The 19572-nt window shown below is 51.1% G+C and overlaps 1 protein-coding gene across 1 annotated transcript in view; it reads left to right on the forward strand.

Moving 5' to 3' along the window:
* Positions 1 to 19572, forward strand: part of PLEKHA7 (pleckstrin homology domain containing A7) — a 156006-nt gene that overhangs the window by 119033 nt on the left and 17401 nt on the right. Inside the window, exons 13-18 of the mRNA XM_014584603.2 lie at positions 6577 to 6645; positions 6778 to 6858; positions 7709 to 7858; positions 8425 to 8526; positions 17649 to 17757; positions 17943 to 18169. Of these exons, the coding sequence (XP_014440089.1) occupies positions 6577 to 6645; positions 6778 to 6858; positions 7709 to 7858; positions 8425 to 8526; positions 17649 to 17757; positions 17943 to 18169 (738 nt within the window). The remainder of the gene's footprint in view (positions 1 to 6576; positions 6646 to 6777; positions 6859 to 7708; positions 7859 to 8424; positions 8527 to 17648; positions 17758 to 17942; positions 18170 to 19572) is intronic.

Consider the following 19572-nt stretch of genomic DNA (forward strand, 5'->3'; position numbering starts at 1 on the left):
AGCAGGAATTATTACCCCGGTCTTACTAACCAGAAACCATGTATCAGAGAAGTTAATAACTTTTGCAAAGGTACATGGCTGGGATTTGAACTCAGCAACAGACTTGGCCCCTGCTTTCCTTTTTCATACACCAGGTGCTTTGCCCACCCTAAAACTGTGTTCATTGAATTGTACTTCTGGCAGCAATGTTCTGCCCTTGAGAACCATACACCCAGCTGTGCAGAAAGAGTGGGGTTCAACCAGAAGTGCTTTTCATCACTGCGAGGTGCAGCAGGGACGGTGAGGTGGGGTAGGAGGGCGTCTGTGGCCTCTGAGGCTTGCCTCGGTAGGTAGTGAAGGTTGCAGACGGCCTGACGAGGATGAGGGACATCTCCGCTGAGGGATGTGCTTGCAGCGCCTTCAGGCCTGTGGAAGCCTGTGCTCTTCTTGGCTCCTGGAGCCTGAACTGAGCTTCCTGTTCAGGTCTGTTTCCAAAGTCACCTAGGAGGACAGAGTTTATTAAGTTGTGATTTGGGATCAGGATCATCTGGGACCTTGATAAAAATTTTAAAAATGCAAACCTGGAGGGCTCTGTTGGATTCAAACCCTTTAAGAAGGTGCCCAGAATGCTGCGTTTTCCGTCGATCTCTAGGGTAACTCTTGCGTACACTAAAAAAATTGAGATCTGTTGGTAAGGAGCAGAGTCATTAACCCTGGCCACATACTAGAACTACTGGAGAGATTTAAAATTAATATATAGGGGGGCCAGCAGATGGTGTAGTGGTTATATCACTGGACTCCCACCTGGCCAACTGTAGTTCAAGTCCTGTACTTGGTGGCTAGAAAGTCACTCCGGGTGCATGTGCATACATGCCCAAGATCCCAGGAGGAGAGTGGAGGGGAAGGGATTATGGTGTGGCCAACCCTTCCTGGGTGTGTGGGGAAGTGATTTCTCACTTTTCCTCTTACTGTCTCTGTCGCTGTCTCTCCCCTCAGCGAGCACACATGTCCTATGGCCAACAACAACAACAAAACCCAAAACAAAACTCCTTGTAAAATGAATTAGGGTGTTTGGACCCTACTCCCTAGAGGCTGTGATGTGCTTAGTTATTCTCAGGTATTACTCTCATTATAAAAAAAAAGAAAAGAAAAAAGAAAAAACTTCTACGTGTTTCTAATGTGCAATGAGAGTTGAGAAACATTTTTTCAAGTAGTAGGTCTCAAACTGGGATCCTCAGACCAGCGGAGTCAGCAATACCTGGGAATTTGTTACCAATGCGAAATCTTGGGTCCCACCCCAGACCTGCTCCCTGAGAATGCCTGGAGGTGGGTGCTCCTGTCAGTGCTGCGCATGCGTGGTTTAGAGCAGTGGTTCCCATTAGAGTCACCAGGAAGGCTTTTAAGAATCCTGATTGGGGGGAGCAGGTGGCATAGTTTGTTGAGGATGCTGGATTCCCACATGGCTGACCGTGGTTCTAGTCCCCAGCCTGGCAGCTTGCTTTCTTACTTTCCCTCTCTTTCTCTCCCTCACTCTATCCTTCTCTGGTCAAATTTTAAAAATAAATAAATAACATAATTGGATAAAGTTAAATAAAGTAATTCTTAAAAATAAATAAATAAATAAAAAGAATCCTGATGGGGGCAGAAGTTGGCATGGTGGTTAAGGTGCTGGACACTGCCACATGACTGACCATGGTTCAAATACCGAACCTGATGGCTTGCTTGCTTTCTTTCCCTCTCTCGCTCTGTGTCTCTCTCTGGTCAAATTAAAATAAATAAAATTAAAGTAAATCTTTAAAAAATAAAAATCCTGATGCCTAGGCCTGTTCCAGATCAGTTACATCACAATGTATTGGGGTGGGACTCAGGCGTCAGTACTTTTTAAAGGTCCCCAGGTGATCGCAGTGTTCATCTAGAATTGAGACCCACTGTCCCAGAGAGGTCGGGCAGTGCTTCCTTAAAGGCGCTGTAAGCATTTGGAACTGTAATCGTTTAGACGCATCCAGGTGTGGAGGTGTGCCGCGCGAGGGACTTAGGTGGCAGGTGGATGGTGCGGGACTGATGCGTGACACTGTTCCACGGTAAAGATGTGGCGTCTCACAGAATGTGATGCAGGACAGAGAAGAAGCCAAGTTTCCTTCTGCAGTGTCCTCCTGGCCTTCTGCTGCAGCCCAGGAAGGAGACAGGGACTGAGTCGGGCAGCCTACGCCAAGGTCCCTGCAGCAGAGCTTGCTGTGTCGCCTTATAGAGGAGACAGCTGGGACTGGGCAGGTCCCCAAGATGAGAGCAGGCCACAAATTGCACAGCACGCATCCTCCTGTGGGCTCCCCTTTGCCACTTCCCCAAATTCTGGCTGCTTCAAGTGTCCTTTAATGTCTCACCTGTTACGTTTTGTTGTATTTGCCTTTTTGTTTGGAACAGATTAAAAATAACGAACCTTTGATCAACGTGCTTTACAAAGTGCTGAAGAAGTCAGCACGGGGCTGTGGGCCCTGGAGAAGCGTAAGATGATCTGATCCGGTCTCCGCGGGGCCATTCCATTGCTTCTGGCTCAGGGCCGACTCCATCACTCGCTTAACCAGTTGTCCTCCTGACCGCCCCAGGCTTCCCGCAAGTCATTTTGGTTTCTTTTCTTTAAATCCAAGTCCTCTTCAGCGTTTTGGCCGATGCACCAGGCATAGCCCTCATCTGTGGTGTCCGTGACTCCATCGTTCGTGCTGCCGGGGGTGGGGGGAGCTTGCCTGGCTTGCCTCCAGCTTCTGTCCTGTGTCCATTCTTGCTCGTCTGCCTCCATGGTCAGGGCTCACCTGGACAGAGTGGAGCATGAGTTTCCGGGAAGGGCAGCAGGCACCAGTCACCTCCGAGAGGCCAGGGTATCCTCAGATTTCCACTGTGGTTCTGGGACTAAGGTGGCTCTTCTCTGGGGCAGGGTGCTGAATTTGGGTAGCAGTCTGGAGCTGGACTAGAACAACACCCCCCCCCATACTGCCTTTGACACGGAAGTGGATGACACAAAACATGGCCACCTCGCAGAGCATCCTGTGGGAGGCTGCCGGTGTGGGCTCACCATCCTAGCTCCTGAGAAAGTGTGTTGGGGTGTGGTGAGGGGGTGTAATGTGTCTCAGGGGCCTTTGCTGGGGGGCCCCGAAGTTGATATTTGAATGGATCCGATCGTTATCACAAACACATTTCCAAAAAGTCGAAGCCGATGCACTGCACTAGTGGAGGATCTGTTTCTTAGCAGCCTTGCCTTTCTGAAACAGCCGAGTTCGAAAACTCAGAGGGCCCCTGAGCTGCGTAAGCAGCAGTCATGAAGTCTGCCCTAGAGCCTAGGCCCTCGTTCCCTAGGAAGTGGGGCCAGTTCTTGATACACACAAGGACTCACTAAGGCAACATTTCCAAATATCCTCACATGTGAGGCCTTGACTGGGCTTCCAGGGTATGGAGTAAACACCTCACTCTCCACTGACACCCCTAATTAGGTTACTAGTGAGGAAAGACAGGAGCAGACAGAAGCACATCCTAGCCTCTCGCAGCCTGATGGGCTAAGTACCAGACAACATGTGGCAGACACCCCAGAGGGCCCCGAACCCAGCTGAAGGGAGGGAAGAAACATGAGCACCTCAGCTCTGTTGAGGTTTTACTCCCTGGAGTCCCTAACTCACAGTACCTTAAAAGCAGCGTATTAAAAGGTGGTTAATGTGCTGGTCCTCCATATGGCCGGCCACAGTTCGAGTCCCAGACCTAGCAGCTTAAAAATCATGCCGGGTATGTGTACGTGCATGCCCAAAATCCTGAGAGGAGAATCGAGGTGAAGGGATTGCAGCATGGCCATGTGTCTCTCTCCAGGGAGCTCAGGCACCCTATGGCCAAAAAAAAAAAAAAAAAAAAAAGATAAAGGACACATAGGCCTCAGAATGCTAGACAAAGAAAATGCTAATATCCAGAGAGAGGAGAGAAATGCATGTCAATATTAACCAGAAAGCAAGGCATCAGAAGCTGGGAGCAGTTCACACAGGGCAGGGAATCCCAGACACTAGCTTCTCAGAGAGCGTGTATTACTGAATTTGATGAGAATTAATCAAAAGGATTGAATGTATATGCAACATTCTGTGAAGGCAGAAAACAGCATACTTTTTAAAAGGTTTCCATCAAAAAATTTCTCAAAATGCCCTTTTTTGCGTTGAATATCTCATGCCTTTCCTGACGGTGCTGGATAAATGAGGCATTGCTCAGTTAGCTTCTCTGCCTTGCTGGGGTTTTTTTTAGAATTATTTTTTTAACTTTATTTATTATCATTATTATTTTCCAATTTGATCAGAGAAGGACAGAGATTGAGAGAGAGAGAGAGAGGGAAAGTAAGAAAGTAAGCTACCAGGTCCGGGACTTGAACCACGGTCTGCCACGTGGGAGTCCAGCGCCTTTAACCACCACACCACCTGCTGGCTCACTCTGCCTTGCTGTTTTTTAAGTATCAAAAAGATAGCCTCTGTGAAAAGCTTCAGTGAAATAATAAGAATTTTGCTTGGGGGCAGGGGAGAAGCCCCATGGCATATCTCAATAGGAAAATTATTTCCTTCAAGAAACTGGCCAAGGGTTAACTCTTTTGGAGAATAGACAAGCTCCTTGTCTTCCTGTGATGAAAGGACCATGACACAGGGAAGACTCTACCTCCTTTACCTGACTTTTCTCCTAGGTTCTCCTGAGTTTAAAACCTCAGTCTGGCCAGCCCTGTGACCTGGTGGTTAAGACCCTGATCCCACATGGTCAACCACACAGTTCTACTCATGACCCCAGCAGCTTGAAACTCACACGAGGCACGTGTGTGCGCATGTGCCCCAACTCTTCCAGGAGGGAGAAGTGGAGAAGGAATGGCGGCATGATGATGCCCTATTGGGTGGTGCTTTCTCCCTCTCCTCTGTCTCTCTCTGGCAAGCATACTGGCCATCTGACAAAGTAAAATAAAATAAAAAAATACATAAAATAAAATAAAATAAAATGGCTAAATCCTACCTGGGAAGTTTAGCTGTTGGTGGTATGCCAGGAAAAACCCACAGCCCGCTCCCCCCCCCCCCCCCCCCGCCCCAGGGCAGGAGACAGCACAGCCTGTTTGCAGGTAGCTGTCGGAGCCCACGTGGTCCGCGGCTGTGTGTAGACAGGTATGTGCACGCACTCCAGCAGTCTGAAGAGCAGAAGTTGGCTGCAGTTTCTCTAGGGGCTCTCAGCACCGACCCACCTGTGTTTCCCTTCAGCCTACGTGCAGTTCCAAGGGCATCGCTGGTGCCTTCCACCGAGCCAGCCTTACACTCAGGGCCAGCTTAACTGAGGCAAATAAGACAGCAGTCCTGCCCTGTGCTCTGTGACCAAAGGGATCATGGGAGTAGGTGGGGGTGAGGCTGCAGTCCACAGTCAGTCCTTGGCAAGGTCGTTCTCCTCCTTGACCTTGACCTTGGGGTTTGCTGATGGTGATTTTCAGAGAGAATAGGACAGTTGGCACGTGGATGGCCTGAGCTCTGAAGGGACTGTCTGCCAATATTTTTCTGCTCCTGTTCACGCCGGCCAGTGTGGACACCCACAATGCCCCTTGAGCTAGAGGGGAGAGAAAGCAAAGACCATCTCTCTGGCATCCGTCTGTCCCTCCGTAATGGGACTCTGCATAGCACGTGCAGCAACTGTGTGCTACGTTAGCATCGCCCTCAGTGAGACGGCCTCCCCGGCAGGGCAGCTGGCCGGCCCTGACCTTGTCTTGGCCATGGAGGTGCATCTATGAAGAAGTCATCTCCCTCCACTCCTGCAAAGCTTCAGGAGACTGGGAAACATGAAAACAGGAGGTGAAGTGTTGGACTGAGCGTCTTAGGAGGTGGCGAGAGACGGGCAGGTGTTGCCACTCGGCGTGAAGTCAGGGTGGGAGGTGGAAACTCCCGTCCACCATACGTTTGAGTGACAGTTGTCTAGCACTTCGTGGTTTCTTCATGAGAGGACAAGTGCAGTCTAGCCTCAGTTATTCAGGCACCAATTAGTAGCCCCAGCTGGGATCCCGCGCTCTTCTTCCCACGGCCAGGTCTTCTTCCCAAGCTGCCTTCCACAAAGAAGGCCAGCCTCAGCCCTGGGAAGTGGGCTGCTCAGAGACGTCCATCGGCTGAGGCTCGCCTGCCCAGGGATGTGCTGGTTCCTTTGGGCCTGCCCACCCTGCTGCCTGGGCTGGACGATGGCAGGGCCTGGAGCGCGGTTAGAACCCCCCAGGTTCAGTAGCAATCCTTGCCTTACCAGCGGCGGTTCTTCCAGCTTTCATACTAATCGTCACACTCATTTGGGCAAATATATGATTTGAAATGGATGACCCTCTACCTCGACAGTCTGCACGTTCCTTAATTTGAGAAATTTACAAGTGCCACTAGAATCGCAGAAAGGTCTCGGTTTCTGTAAAGTCAAACAGGCACAGCGATCATGTATTGCCCGAGTTCTTGCCCCTTCCATGCATGACCCGACCTGCCACTGCCAAGGACGTCCACACCTGTCCACCATAGGGCTAACCCTCCTTCCCGAGCGCTCAGCAAACGCAGTGGCTAAATATCCTTTAAATTGGTCACCTCCCAGATGACAGGCCGGGACCTTCTCAAGGATCGAAGTCTGAAGCCCGTGAAGATTGCCGAGAGTGACATTGACGTGAGTGAGACATGACCCCTTGGTGGGCTGCAGGCAGGGCGTGGGTGATTCTGTAGCCAAAGGCTTTCTGGTCATAAGGCCACACCTTTTCTTCATCATCCCAGGCCTTCTCCAGCCTGTTCTTGCTTACAGGTCAAACTGAGCATCTTCTGTGAGCAGGACAGGATCCTCCAGGACTTGGAAGACAAGATACGAGCCCTCAAGGAGAACAAGGTATGCATGAGTTTGCATCAGCTTGGGGTGGTGGAGGGGCATTTTGTCACCCTGTCTCTCCCAAGACGTAGACTGGACTCTTGTGTTCATATCAAATAACAGGCATGAGTTTGTCCAGAGCAGTGTCTTTGTGTTTAAAGGTTGCTCTTTGGGGGTTTCTATTGGAACCTTGAGGAGACTTTATAGGGAAACCCCTGCCTGCTTGATCCAAGCACCCCTTCCCATTCTGCTCTGGCCCACCTCTCCCTGGAGGCCCAGTGAGGTGAGCCTTGGAGAGGAGCCTCAAAGATTTGCTTGTCATTTCCTGGGTCCCCTGAACCCCAGGGGAGGGAGCTGCCCTGCTCTTGCTTCCTAAAGCCCCTTTCTTCTACAGAGGCAGCAAGTCTGGATGGGAGGGCAGGAATGGGCCCGGGGTCCCCAGTGTTTGGTCTCTTAGACTCAGAGTGACTTTCTTTTCTTTTTGCATTTGAGTGAGGCAATGTATTTGTGATGGTAAAGATTTTTAAATGTACTCTTTTCCCAAAGAGCTTAGAGAGTTTTCCATCTGTTCTGTGATTTATCTTTATTGTTTATCCTGTAAGGAGTTAGATGGTGCTAGGTTCACTTTATAGATGAGGAACTAAGGCCCAGAGATGTCAGTGTACCCCAGGCCACCCGAGGGGTAGAGTCAGAGCTGACATCAGAGGTCCTAACTCTCAGCCCCCACCTGACAGCTGATAGCCCCAGCTGTCAGCACCGACCCCTTCAGCCCTGTTTGGACCCAGCAGCTTGGGTTGGTTCCTGGCATGGCACGAGGAGGCCTCTGAGGACTGTCTTCCTGGTCCGTTGCTTTCTGGCCTTCCCCATGCAGGACCAATTGGAATCTGTGCTGGAGGTGTTGCACAGACAGATGGAACAGTACCGAGACCAGCCCCAGCACCTGGAGAAGATCGCCTGCCAGCAGAGGTTGCTGCAGGAGGACCTCGTCCACATCCGGGCCGAGCTCTCCAGAGAAGCCACTGTGCGTAGAGGGCGTGGAGGGTAGCAGACACGTTCCCCTCGGGGCAGGCTGGGCGGGGCCTGCTCTTATCATCTCCCAAGCCATAGTTGAATTGAGAGTCTTGGGGTAGCAGAACTTCTCCAAGCTGTAGCCAGGGGTGCCATTTCCATCCCCACCTGTGCCTTAGGCTGCTTTCCAGCAGCATATACCGGATAGCTGATGACATACAAGGGACCAGACTTCTTAGAGCAGGCCACAAGGCTGTCCCCCTGGTCTGTGTGCAGTCCATTCTAAGATGTCAGAATGTCCCCCTTTCATTTGTCAGTGTGACGTGGTGTAGGCCCCTTCTTCCAGGGCTAGGACTAGAGCCTCCCAAGCGTGGGAGAGGAGACAGGCCAGGGTGAGAGCACGAATGAGATGCCAGACCTCTTCCAGCCCTGCCCCACTCCCTCCAGCCCTGCCCGAGGCCTGCTGGGTCCCTTCCGTCTTTCCTGGCCAGGGCAGCAATGATCGGGTGACAGGCGCTCCTGAGGCCTCCCACAGGACAGGGGCCATCTAACAACCAGAAACATTTCCTTGGCCAACAGGAGATGGAAAATGCCTGGAATGAGTATCTGAAGCTGGAGAGTGACGTGGAACGGCTGAAGCAGACCCTGCAGGAGCAGCACAGAAGAGCCTTCTTTTTCCAGGTGACACAGGGCTGCTCATTCCTTCCGAGCTCTGGTTCTTCCAAGCCTTTTCCTGTGAGCATTGCCTAGGGGCCTTCTTTTCCTTGGCCCTGGGCTCACCACCCCTGTAAAGGGCCTTGGGGGTCCTTTCCTGCAGCCAGGCTGTGATGTGAAACCTCACCCCAGACCCTTGCCTTTCTCCTCTCAGGGCACACTCCTGGGGATTTGGGGAGGGCTTTTCTTCTGACCATGTGGGGAAACAAATCCCAGAGGAGATGACGCCAGCCATGAGCACTTACAGGAGCTTGAGAGTACTGTGTTCTGAGGCTTTTGACCCTGTCTTGGCTCCCTAGCCAAGGTGAAGAAAATTCCAGAGGGGATCTAGGTTAGCTCCTCAAGTAGCAGCAGCAGGAAGCCCGATCCTTCCTGCCTCTGCTTCCTGAAGATCGATGTTATCCCACCTCTACCTGAGCAGGTGGTGCACATTCAGTCCAGAGGCACCTGTGGGCTCCCAGCTGTCATTTGCATTTCTGGAGGCGAGACTAGGCGAGACCTATCTCTGTGGCCCCTGCTCAACTCAGGAGAGGTGGCCTAAGAGCCCATACTCCTTACCCTTAAAATCCGGGTCACTCCGCTGACAGCTGCCACCATCCCCAGAGGTGAGATAGTGAGGGCCCTGTGGGGTTGCTCTCCTTTGGGGTTGGGCTCCAGCTGTCCAGTGCTCCCCCATGGTGCTACCCAGTCTCCCACCCTACCAGCTTTCCAACCAGCTTCAGATTTGTATTCTTCCTTCATTTATTGTAACTCGACAAGCATTTCCTGAGGCTTGTGCACAGGCACCAGGCGAAGCCAGTTTGGGTGCTGGACCAGTCCTAGCCACGGCTCTTCCTTCAAGTGATTTAGTGAATGTGTTGGCTCTGTGGCCATTAGCCTCACCCCACAAAGATGAAGGAAATTCCGGGGGAGTGTCTAGGTTGGTGTGCTCTGAGGCTTTCTTCCAGGCCCTTCCACTGGCTCAGAGAGGTACCCAGAGAGCCCAGCTAAGGCCATACAGGAGGCTCATGCCTGTGGCTTAGGGCTGGCCCACAACATTCCCTGGTGTGTGTCTGTCTCCTGCTGCTATTTTCCCACAATTTCCCTTCCTCCTAGCTGACTAACATTTTCCTATTCTTTTTCATTTGCTTGTTGGCTTGTGATGAGTGTGTGGTCCTGGCATGGGCTCCTGGCCTGCTGTGGTCAGAGTCCCACAGTGTGTCCCCCATTCCGGGCTGCAGTTGCTCCAGAGGCCCTGAGTCTGGGGGTGTTGGTACACCAGCCTAGGAAGCACCGCAGGGCAGAGGCTGGGTGAGCTCTGTCTGTCTATTATTTTTTGTGTCCCCAGCACTTAGCGTAGTGATTGGAAAATACCAGGTGGCTATTGTTGACACAGTCCTTCAAACAACGCTTTTAGTTTTAAGTTCCTGAAACTGTCATGTCCTATTAGACTTATCTTCATGGATTTTAATGATCCACATGAATTTTAGAGTTTTACGAGAAGCATGAACAAAAACTGACACAAAGCCCCTTCCCCCAGCTCCTGTCACTTTCCCTGTGGGTGATCAGCATTGCCGTCCAGAGCATTTTCTGTGCGTTTCCAACCACATGCGTTTGTCACTGGCCAGCGAGAGAGAGTGAGAAAGCATCTCCAGGAGAGAGAGAGGGAAAGTGAGAAAGCACCCCGGGGAATGGCCACACTGCAATCCCTTCTTCACCACTCTTCTCTCAGGATTTTGGGCATACACACACATGTGCTCGTCATATTTCTCAAGCCTCTGAGTCTGGGACTTGAACTGTGTAGTTGGCCATGTGGGATCAGCTGCCTTAACCAACATGCCACTGGCTGTCCTACCACTTACTTTTTAATCATAGCTTTATTCTGTGGACATATTTCCAGGAAAGATACTCCCAAGTTTATGCTGCCCAGTACCATGGCTGTCTAAACATGAACTAATTAAAATTACTAAAATTTAGGAGCCAGCAGGTGGCGTGGTGATTGAGGCGCTGGACTCCCACATGGTCAATGGCAGTTCAAGTCCCAGAACTGCTGGTTTGCTTTCTCACTTTCTCTCTTTTTCTCTGATGAGCACATGTGCCCTGTAGCAAACTTTAAAAAAATATAATAATTTTAAAAAATGACTAAAATTTAAAGTGGGTTCCTCTTTCACGCTAGACTTAAGTGCTCAGTGCCGCATGTGGCGGGTGGCCCCCAGGCTGGACAGTACAGATTATAGACTTCGTAATCTCAGAAAGCGGCATTGGGCCAGTCTGAGTAAATGAAATTAGTTTAGTTTTCTTGACTGTCACATACTTTTTCATAGTCTGGATAACCCCTGATTTTTTTTTTTAAGAGAGATTTTTGCTATAGGGCGCATGCCCTCGCCAGAGAGACAGAGACAGAAAGTGAGAAATCATGCCCCGGAGGCCATGGCCATGCCACAATCCCTTCTCCATTCTCCTCTCCGGATTTTGGGCATTATACACACGTACCCAGTGTGAGTACTGGGTCTGGGACTCAAACCACAGTGGGAGTCCAGCACCATACACCATCTGCTGGTCCTGCCCCTGATTTATTTAGCCATTCCCCTTCCGATGGCATTTATTTCCAGTATTTTATAAATGGTGCTATAGTGAGCATTCGTGTAACTGCTGTTTTAACCTGTTGACAAATGTTTATCTGAGAGAGGCTCCTAGGAGTGGACCTGCTGGGTCGACATGAGTATACAGCTTGAGAGTTGACAGATACCACCCACTCCCCCTCTAGCAGGCCGTAGGTACTTACCCTCCCACCCGCAGCGAGTGAGGTACTGCACCTGTTTGCTCACACCCTCACTAGCATTTGATGTTATCAGTCTTTCTGGTTTTTTGCCAGCCTGCTAAATGGTATCTTACTTTAATGTTCATTTATTTAATTACTTATAGGTTAAACATCTTTTCATATGATTCTTGGCCATTTGTATTTCTTTTTTTTTTTTTTTAAGAGTTTTTTGCCAGGGCTGGCAGGTGGTGTGGTGGTTAAGGAGCTGGATTCTCACATGGCCAACCATGATTCGAGTCCTGGACTTGGCGGCGGCTTGCTTTCTTGCTTTCTCTCTCTCTCTCTCCCTGTGTGTGTGTGTGTATGTGTGTGTGTCTCTATCTGGTCAAATTGAAAAATAATAATAACAAGTGGAATTAAATAAATAAATAATTCTTTTTTCTTAAAAAAAAAAAAAGAGAGGTTTTTGCCTTAAAGAACATAACCTTCTAGAAAGAGAGACAGAGACAGTGGGAGGGAAAGTGAGAAATCACCCTCCATGGGGGATAGCCATGCCGCAATCCCTTCTCCTCCATTCTCCTCCCAGGATCTTGGGTACATGCACATGAGTGTCCACCATGATTTTGAAGCCCCACTGGGTCCAGAACTTGAATAACAGCTGGCCAGGTGGATGTCCTGCGATGTGACTGCTACGCCATCTGCTGGCCCCTGCCAGTATTTCTTCTCTGCCTTGCTTCATGGTGAACACAACAGATTCAGAATCCTTTTTTTTTTCACCTCCAAAAAGAAAATCAGTACCCTGTAAGTCTTGTCACAGAACTCAGCCCTGTGAGTTAGTAGCAGATAGACCATCTTAGAACCTGGCGCTTGCGGCTTGATTTCCAGCTAGCCCCGTAACATTGCTCTTAAGGACCTAGGTAGTCACAAAGCCCTTCTTTGAGCAGCTCTGCTTCTGCTGCTTTGGTGTAATTCTAGTCCAGATGAGCTCTTAGAGCCCCGGATCAGTCCCTGACACTGGAGACATGCTTGCAGCCACAGATGCAAATTCTCAGTAACAGGACTTAAAAAACACCTCCCTTTAGCTGGGTTTGGCTCTGAGAAAATTTGTAGTGTTTTTAGTAGAGTGTCTTTTTTTTTTTTTCTTTAAGAAAACGATTTTTGCTATAGGGCATGTGTGCTTGCTGGAGAGACAGAAAGCAAGAAATCACCTTCCAGGGGAGGTGGCTGTGTCACAATCTTTTCTTCTCCATCTTCTTTTAGGATCTTGGGCACGCATGCACATGCACCTGGCGTGAGTTTCAAGTCACTGTGGCTAGGACTCAAACCGTGGTCAACTATGTGGGAGTCCAGTGACGTAACCGTTTAGCCATCTGCTGATCCCTAGAGTGGCTGTTTTTATGAAGATCCTCACAGCCAGCTGGGCAGCAGAAACATCCTGGGAAGCATGTGAGAGGCGGTAATAGATGAGGTCACCTGTAGGTGTTCCTGTCCCAACTTCTGGACGATGAATTCAGGCCTCAGCTGAAAACAGGACATAGGAACCCTCCTGCCCATGGTTGGGTGAGGGTACCGGAATGAAACTCCGCCCACCTGCTCCTGTTGCTCCTTTGTCTTTATCATTAAGTGTCCAAATTCCATCACTCTTGAGGAAAGATAGGGACTCCTGGCCTTTCTCCTCTCTGCTCTGCTCTTACACATTGGGTGTCAGAAAACGGGCAGGAGAGGGGCTGGCAGGTGACCCTTGTCAGGAAGGAGAGAGAGCACTGATTGTAATCCCACCCTACACCTGTCCCGAACTCTCAGCTTGGGGACTACAGCTTCAGACACCGTTCCATCCACTCACACATAGTCTGGCACAGTAACTGTCTGCTTTGGACACACACCTTTTGGGGGCAGCTGAGTGGCCAGCCCATCAGCGACTCGTCAGTCTGAGCATGTGCTTCAGTGTTGGAGGGATAGAGAGTGAGAGCGGGAGCCCCTTGAGACGGGAGACTTTCCACATCTGTTGTCGTGGCTGTTGGAAAGTACCTGATGAGGATTTTATAAGATTGGTCCTCTGCCCAGTTACATATGTGCTGAGAACCTGCTTAGCACCAGGTCCGATAGCAGACGAACAAGGAGCACAGGTTCTAGGTGCAGAACATGGTGGCCTGCGGTGTCAGGCACGCGAGAACGCTCCCTGTTGAGGGGCAGCTGGGTGCCCGAGGAGATGGGATGTGAAGTCAGCCTTTCTTACAGTCCATGGGGTGAGACCAAGGCTTTCTTTCTCTCATCACAACTTAAAAATGGAAAGAATACTACATGTTTCAGCAGCCCCGTTACAAGAAGCACGCTGGGCTGGCCTGCGACCTAGTGGTTAAAGGAGCTGGATCCCACGTGTCCAAACATATGATTCTAATCCACCTTTGAAAACACAGGTGCATGTGTGTGTGTGTGCCCCCAAGTCCCATCAGGATGGAGAAATGGACTAAAAGGGATTGTGGCATGGCCACACCCCGCTGAGAGGTGCTTTCTCCCTCTCTCTCTATTTGTCTCTGCCAAGTGCATGTGCCCTCTGGCAAATTAAAAAATAAAAAGAAGCAGCAGCACATAATCCCTTCACCACCCAGGTCTCTCCTCACCTCTTTCAGGACTTTTCCCATCTGACTTTCGCTGTAGCCTGTCGAAGTACGTGATCCTGCAGCCTAACTCTTTGCCCATCGTGTCTTTTTGTCCAGGGAAGGGCGGTCACACTGCACAGGCATCCAGTGTTTTGCAAGCTGTTGGGACTGGGATTCACACCACAGTCAGCCAAGTGCAAGCCAGCTCCTCTAACCACTGCACTACAGGGCCAGCCCCCATTGTACCTTGCTTAAAAATGGCTTTATTGGGACCAGCAGATGGTGTAATGGTTACATCACTGGACTCTCACGTGGTTGACCACAGTTCAGGTCTTGGGCTGGGGAGCTTAAAACTCATGCCAGTCATGTGTGCATTTGTGCCCAAAATCCCAAGAAGCGAATGGAGGAGAAGCGATTGCAACATGACCATCCCCCTTGGGGGGGGTTCATTTCTCCTTTCTGTCTCTATTTCTCTGTCTCTCTGGCAAGCACAGTCTCTCCCCTCCCCTCCCCTTCCCTTCTTTCATCTATTTTGACCATAGAAGGAAAAAGTGAGAGAGGGAAAGTGAGAAAGCAAGTCTCCAGGTCCAAGACGCAAACCGTGGTCAGCCATGTGGGAGTGCAGGCCCCTTAACCACCATGGCACCTGCTAACTCCTGGCATGCTGTTGTCGAAGCTCATTCATGTTGTACCGCGTACCTCAACTTTGCTTCTTTTTATGGCAAGTGACATTTCATTTCCCACTGAAATGAAATGTTACCTAAGCGTCAAGCCCCCCAGTCTGGCTTTCTACAGTTTCTCTTTATGTCCCAGGGATCGTGCCGTCCCGGTCCTTGTCTCTCCTTGCCCTCTGCTGTGGCTGCATGACACGGTCTGGTTTTTACATTGCAGTGGTGGGAGTCCAGTGACGTAACCGTTTAGCCATCTGCTGATCCCTAGAGTGGCTGTTTTTATGAAGATCCTCACAGCCAGCTGGGCAGCAGAAACATCCTGGGAAGCATGTGAGAGGCGGTAATAGATGAGGTCACCTGTAGGTGTTCCTGTCCCAACTTCTGGACGATGAATTCAGGCCTCAGCTGAAAACAGGACATAGGAACCCTCCTGCCCATGGTTGGGTGAGGGTACCGGAATGAAACTCCGCCCACCTGCTCCTGTTGCTCCTTTGTCTTTATCATTAAGTGTCCAAATTCCATCACTCTTGAGGAAAGATAGGGACTCCTGGCCTTTCTCCTCTCTGCTCTGCTCTTACACATTGGGTGTCAGAAAACGGGCAGGAGAGGGGCTGGCAGGTGACCCTTGTCAGGAAGGAGAGAGAGCACTGATTGTAATCCCACCCTACACCTGTCCCGAACTCTCAGCTTGGGGACTACAGCTTCAGACACCGTTCCATCCACTCACACATAGTCTGGCACAGTAACTGTCTGCTTTGGACACACACCTTTTGGGGGCAGCTGAGTGGCCAGCCCATCAGCGACTCGTCAGTCTGAGCATGTGCTTCAGTGTTGGAGGGATAGAGAGTGAGAGCGGGAGCCCCTTGAGACGGGAGACTTTCCACATCTGTTGTCGTGGCTGTTGGAAAGTACCTGATGAGGATTTTATAAGATTGGTCCTCTGCCCAGTTACATATGTGCTGAGAACCTGCTTAGCACCAGGTTCGATAGCAGACGAACAAGGAGCACAGGTTCTAGGTGCAGAACATGGTGGCCTGCGGTGTCAGGCACGCGAGAACGCTCCCTGTTGAGGGGCAGCTGGGTGCCCGAGGAGATGGGATGTGAAGTCAGCCTTTCTTACAGTCCATGGGGTGAGACCAAGGCTTTCTTTCTCTCATCACAACTTAAAAATGGAAAGAATACTACATGTTTCAGCAGCCCCGTTACAAGAAGCACGCTGGGCTGGCCTGCGACCTAGTGGTTAAAGGAGCTGGATCCCACGTGTCCAAACATATGATTCTAATCCACCTTTGAAAACACAGGTGCATGTGTGTGTGTGTGCCCCCAAGTCCCATCAGGATGGAGAAATGGACTAAAAGGGATTGTGGCATGGCCACACCCCGCTGAGAGGTGCTTTCTCCCTCTCTCTCTATTTGTCTCTGCCAAGTGCATGTGCCCTCTGGCAAATTAAAAAATAAAAAGAAGCAGCAGCACATAATCCCTTCACCACCCAGGTCTCTCCTCACCTCTTTCAGGACTTTTCCCATCTGACTTTCGCTGTAGCCTGTCGAAGTACGTGATCCTGCAGCCTAACTCTTTGCCCATCGTGTCTTTTTGTCCAGGGAAGGGCGGTCACACTGCACAGGCATCCAGTGTTTTGCAAGCTGTTGGGACTGGGATTCACACCACAGTCAGCCAAGTGCAAGCCAGCTCCTCTAACCACTGCACTACAGGGCCAGCCCCCATTGTACCTTGCTTAAAAATGGCTTTATTGGGACCAGCAGATGGTGTAATGGTTACATCACTGGACTCTCACGTGGTTGACCACAGTTCAGGTCTTGGGCTGGGGAGCTTAAAACTCATGCCAGTCATGTGTGCATTTGTGCCCAAAATCCCAAGAAGCGAATGGAGGAGAAGCGATTGCAACATGACCATCCCCCTTGGGGGGGGTTCATTTCTCCTTTCTGTCTCTATTTCTCTGTCTCTCTGGCAAGCACAGTCTCTCCCCTCCCCTCCCCTTCCCTTCTTTCATCTATTTTGACCATAGAAGGAAAAAGTGAGAGAGGGAAAGTGAGAAAGCAAGTCTCCAGGTCCAAGACGCAAACCGTGGTCAGCCATGTGGGAGTGCAGGCCCCTTAACCACCATGGCACCTGCTAACTCCTGGCATGCTGTTGTCGAAGCTCATTCATGTTGTACCGCGTACCTCAACTTTGCTTCTTTTTATGGCAAGTGACATTTCATTTCCCACTGAAATGAAATGTTACCTAAGCGTCAAGCCCCCCAGTCTGGCTTTCTACAGTTTCTCTTTATGTCCCAGGGATCGTGCCGTCCCGGTCCTTGTCTCTCCTTGCCCTCTGCTGTGGCTGCATGACACGGTCTGGTTTTTACATTGCAGTAAAATACATGAAGCATAAAATGTGCCATTTAACTGTTTTTTAGGGTTTTTCCCCTAAGTTAGTTTTTTTCCATAAACCAGAGAAGCAGTGCCCCAGCAGGATCTTGACACATGACCCACTCCCAGTCTCAGCCTGCCCTGGGTCCTGGGCGCTGCGCAGCCTCTGGATACGAGCCCAGAGCTCTCCCACGTGGGGCAGCCTCGCCAAGCAGCATGTTTACCGCCGTGCCACCATCCGGCCCCTCAGCCCCTTTAAGTCTCTGGCTCTTTGGGGTTACGTACATTCACAGTGCTGTGCACCCAGTCTCCAGAACGCTTCATTTTGCAAAACTGAAATTCAGTACATTAAACAGTTCCCCATTTCCCCTGCCCCTGGCTGCTACCATTCTACTTCCCGTCTCTGTGAATTCGATTATGCCAGACGCTTTATATACCTGGAATCTTACAGCCCGTTGTTAAATTAGGTGAACTAAGTGGGCAGGACTGTGAAAGCTGCTCCGAAGTTTCTCTCCTGGGCTGAGAATTTCCACATCTGCACTTCTCCTAGGAAGCTGCGAAACAGGCTTGGCTCTTACCTGGCACAGTTTCCATGGGGGATGCTGCCCCCAGGGTGAGGGGCTTGTCTGACATGGCAGGATAAGTCCTCAGGAGAAACGCCTGGCTAGGCGCTAAAAAGCATGGGCGCTCACCCTGTCTTCCTCAGGAGAAATCGCAGATACAGAAGGACCTATGGAGGATCGAGGATGTCACTGCAGGCCTGAGTGCAAATAAAGAGAACTTCAGAATCCTGGTGGAGTCAGTCAAAAATCCAGGTGAGTGGGCCACCTCCCCGGGTGTGGGGACAGTAGGGATAGGAGGTGGGAGAGACGGAGGCCAGGAACAGGTGGGTAGGTGGCCTGGGGAGGTCAGGTCTTAGTGCTGCTAAGTCATGGTACTATCACCCGAGCAAGGTGATCTTTGTCCCATCCCGTGTTTTGTGTCTCTTCATGCCCCTTAGAGAGAAAAACGGTGCCTTTGTTTCCTCACCCACCTGTGCCTTCACTCTCGACTTCTGAGAGCAAGCCGCCCCCCCAGCCCAGCCCTCCCACCAGCCCCGTGCGGACCCCCCTGGAGGTTCGCCTGTTCCCGCAGCTGCAAACCTACGTGCCGTACCGACCTCACCCGCCCCAGCTGAGGAAAGTGACGTCCCCTCTTCAGTCACCAACCAAGACGAAGGCCAAAGCTGTAAGTAGTGCTGCCTGGGAGCTGAGCACAGCTGTCCCTCTCTGGCAGGTGGCTGTCCTCCTGTCTTCAGATTGGCTTTCTTCAGGAGAGAAGTTCTGGGGGCAACGTGGGGAGAGGGAACCAGCCACAGCTGCAGGAAGTCCTGAGCCCAGCAGTTGAAAACCATTTCCCTGCTCTGTGCTTAGACGCTCACTGGCAGGGCCCTGAGGGACAGGCTAGCCCCACCTTCCTATGTGGCATGTGGGGAAACAGAGGCTTGGCCAGAAGAAGAGACTGCTGAGTAGGGTAGAATTTGCCATCACACGGGCTGTTGGTAAGGCTGTCCCCGCGCAGGACTCCACACAGACTTGGAGGGGGCTCACCTGCCAGCCTGCGGCCACAAGACCCCTGACCTTCAGCTGCAGCTGAGCACTGTCCTACTTGGGAGGCTGCTTGTGCCCTGTACAATACTCATGGGCCTCAGGCAGGGAGGGCAGCATCCCCGTCCACAGATAAGAACACTGAGGCCTAAGCTGTTGAAGCTGCTGAAGGTCTCCGTGTTAGTTATACGGAGGCTTACCCAGTCATGCCCATCCTCCACCACTCTCTTTTCTTCCACGCCATCTGCTGTCTAACTGTGGGCCATGTGGTTGCCTGGCAGAGAGGGGGCCAAGCTCTTGGCAGAGCCTGAGAACAGGAGACTTTAAAGAAAATGAAGATGTAGTCAGGTACGTGACAGTCACACCTCGAGGGCCAGGCCAGTCTTGCCTGGAGAGCATCAGAGGTCTGGTCCTCATGCAGGAAAGCCATGCAGAGGGAACCTTGGCATGGGGGCCCCCAGAGTTTTGCCAACAAAGGCTTAGTGAGCCTTGCCTGGACACCATGTGTGCCTAGGCCCTCTGATGAGGTCGGTTGGGACTAGGTAAACACATGGGCTCCCATAGCCTGGTGTCCTCACCATCCACCTGCTTCCATCCACAGCCCAGGGCCCATAGCAGACCCAGGGGATGGCCCATGACTCCACCAGAAAGTCTCCGAGTTTCCCCCTGAGATCTCCTTCCCGGTCCCAATCCAAGAAGCAGACCGCAGCTCTACCCTTAACACAGGAGGTAGAGAACATCACCCACCCCTGGGCCGGCAGGTGGCCTGGTGGTTGAGGTGTTAGACTTCTACATGGTCAGCCGCAGTTTGAGCCTTGGACCTGGCACCTTGGAAACCACTCCAGGCACATGTACATACATTTGCAAAACCTGAAGAGGAAACTGGAGGAGAAGGAATCGCTGCATGGCCATCCCTTCTGGGGATGGATTTCTCAACTTCCCACTCTCTGTTTTTTCTCTGGCAAATGCACATGTTCTCTGGCAAAAGCCTAAAAAGAAAAGAAAAAAAATAGCAACTCAGCTGCAAGAATGTCTGAGATAGAC

The sequence above is a fragment of the Tupaia chinensis genome, unplaced genomic scaffold (genome assembly GCF_000334495.1).
Source record: "Tupaia chinensis unplaced genomic scaffold, TupChi_1.0 Scaffold000077_1, whole genome shotgun sequence".
Classification (NCBI taxonomy): Eukaryota; Metazoa; Chordata; class Mammalia; order Scandentia; family Tupaiidae; genus Tupaia; species Tupaia belangeri.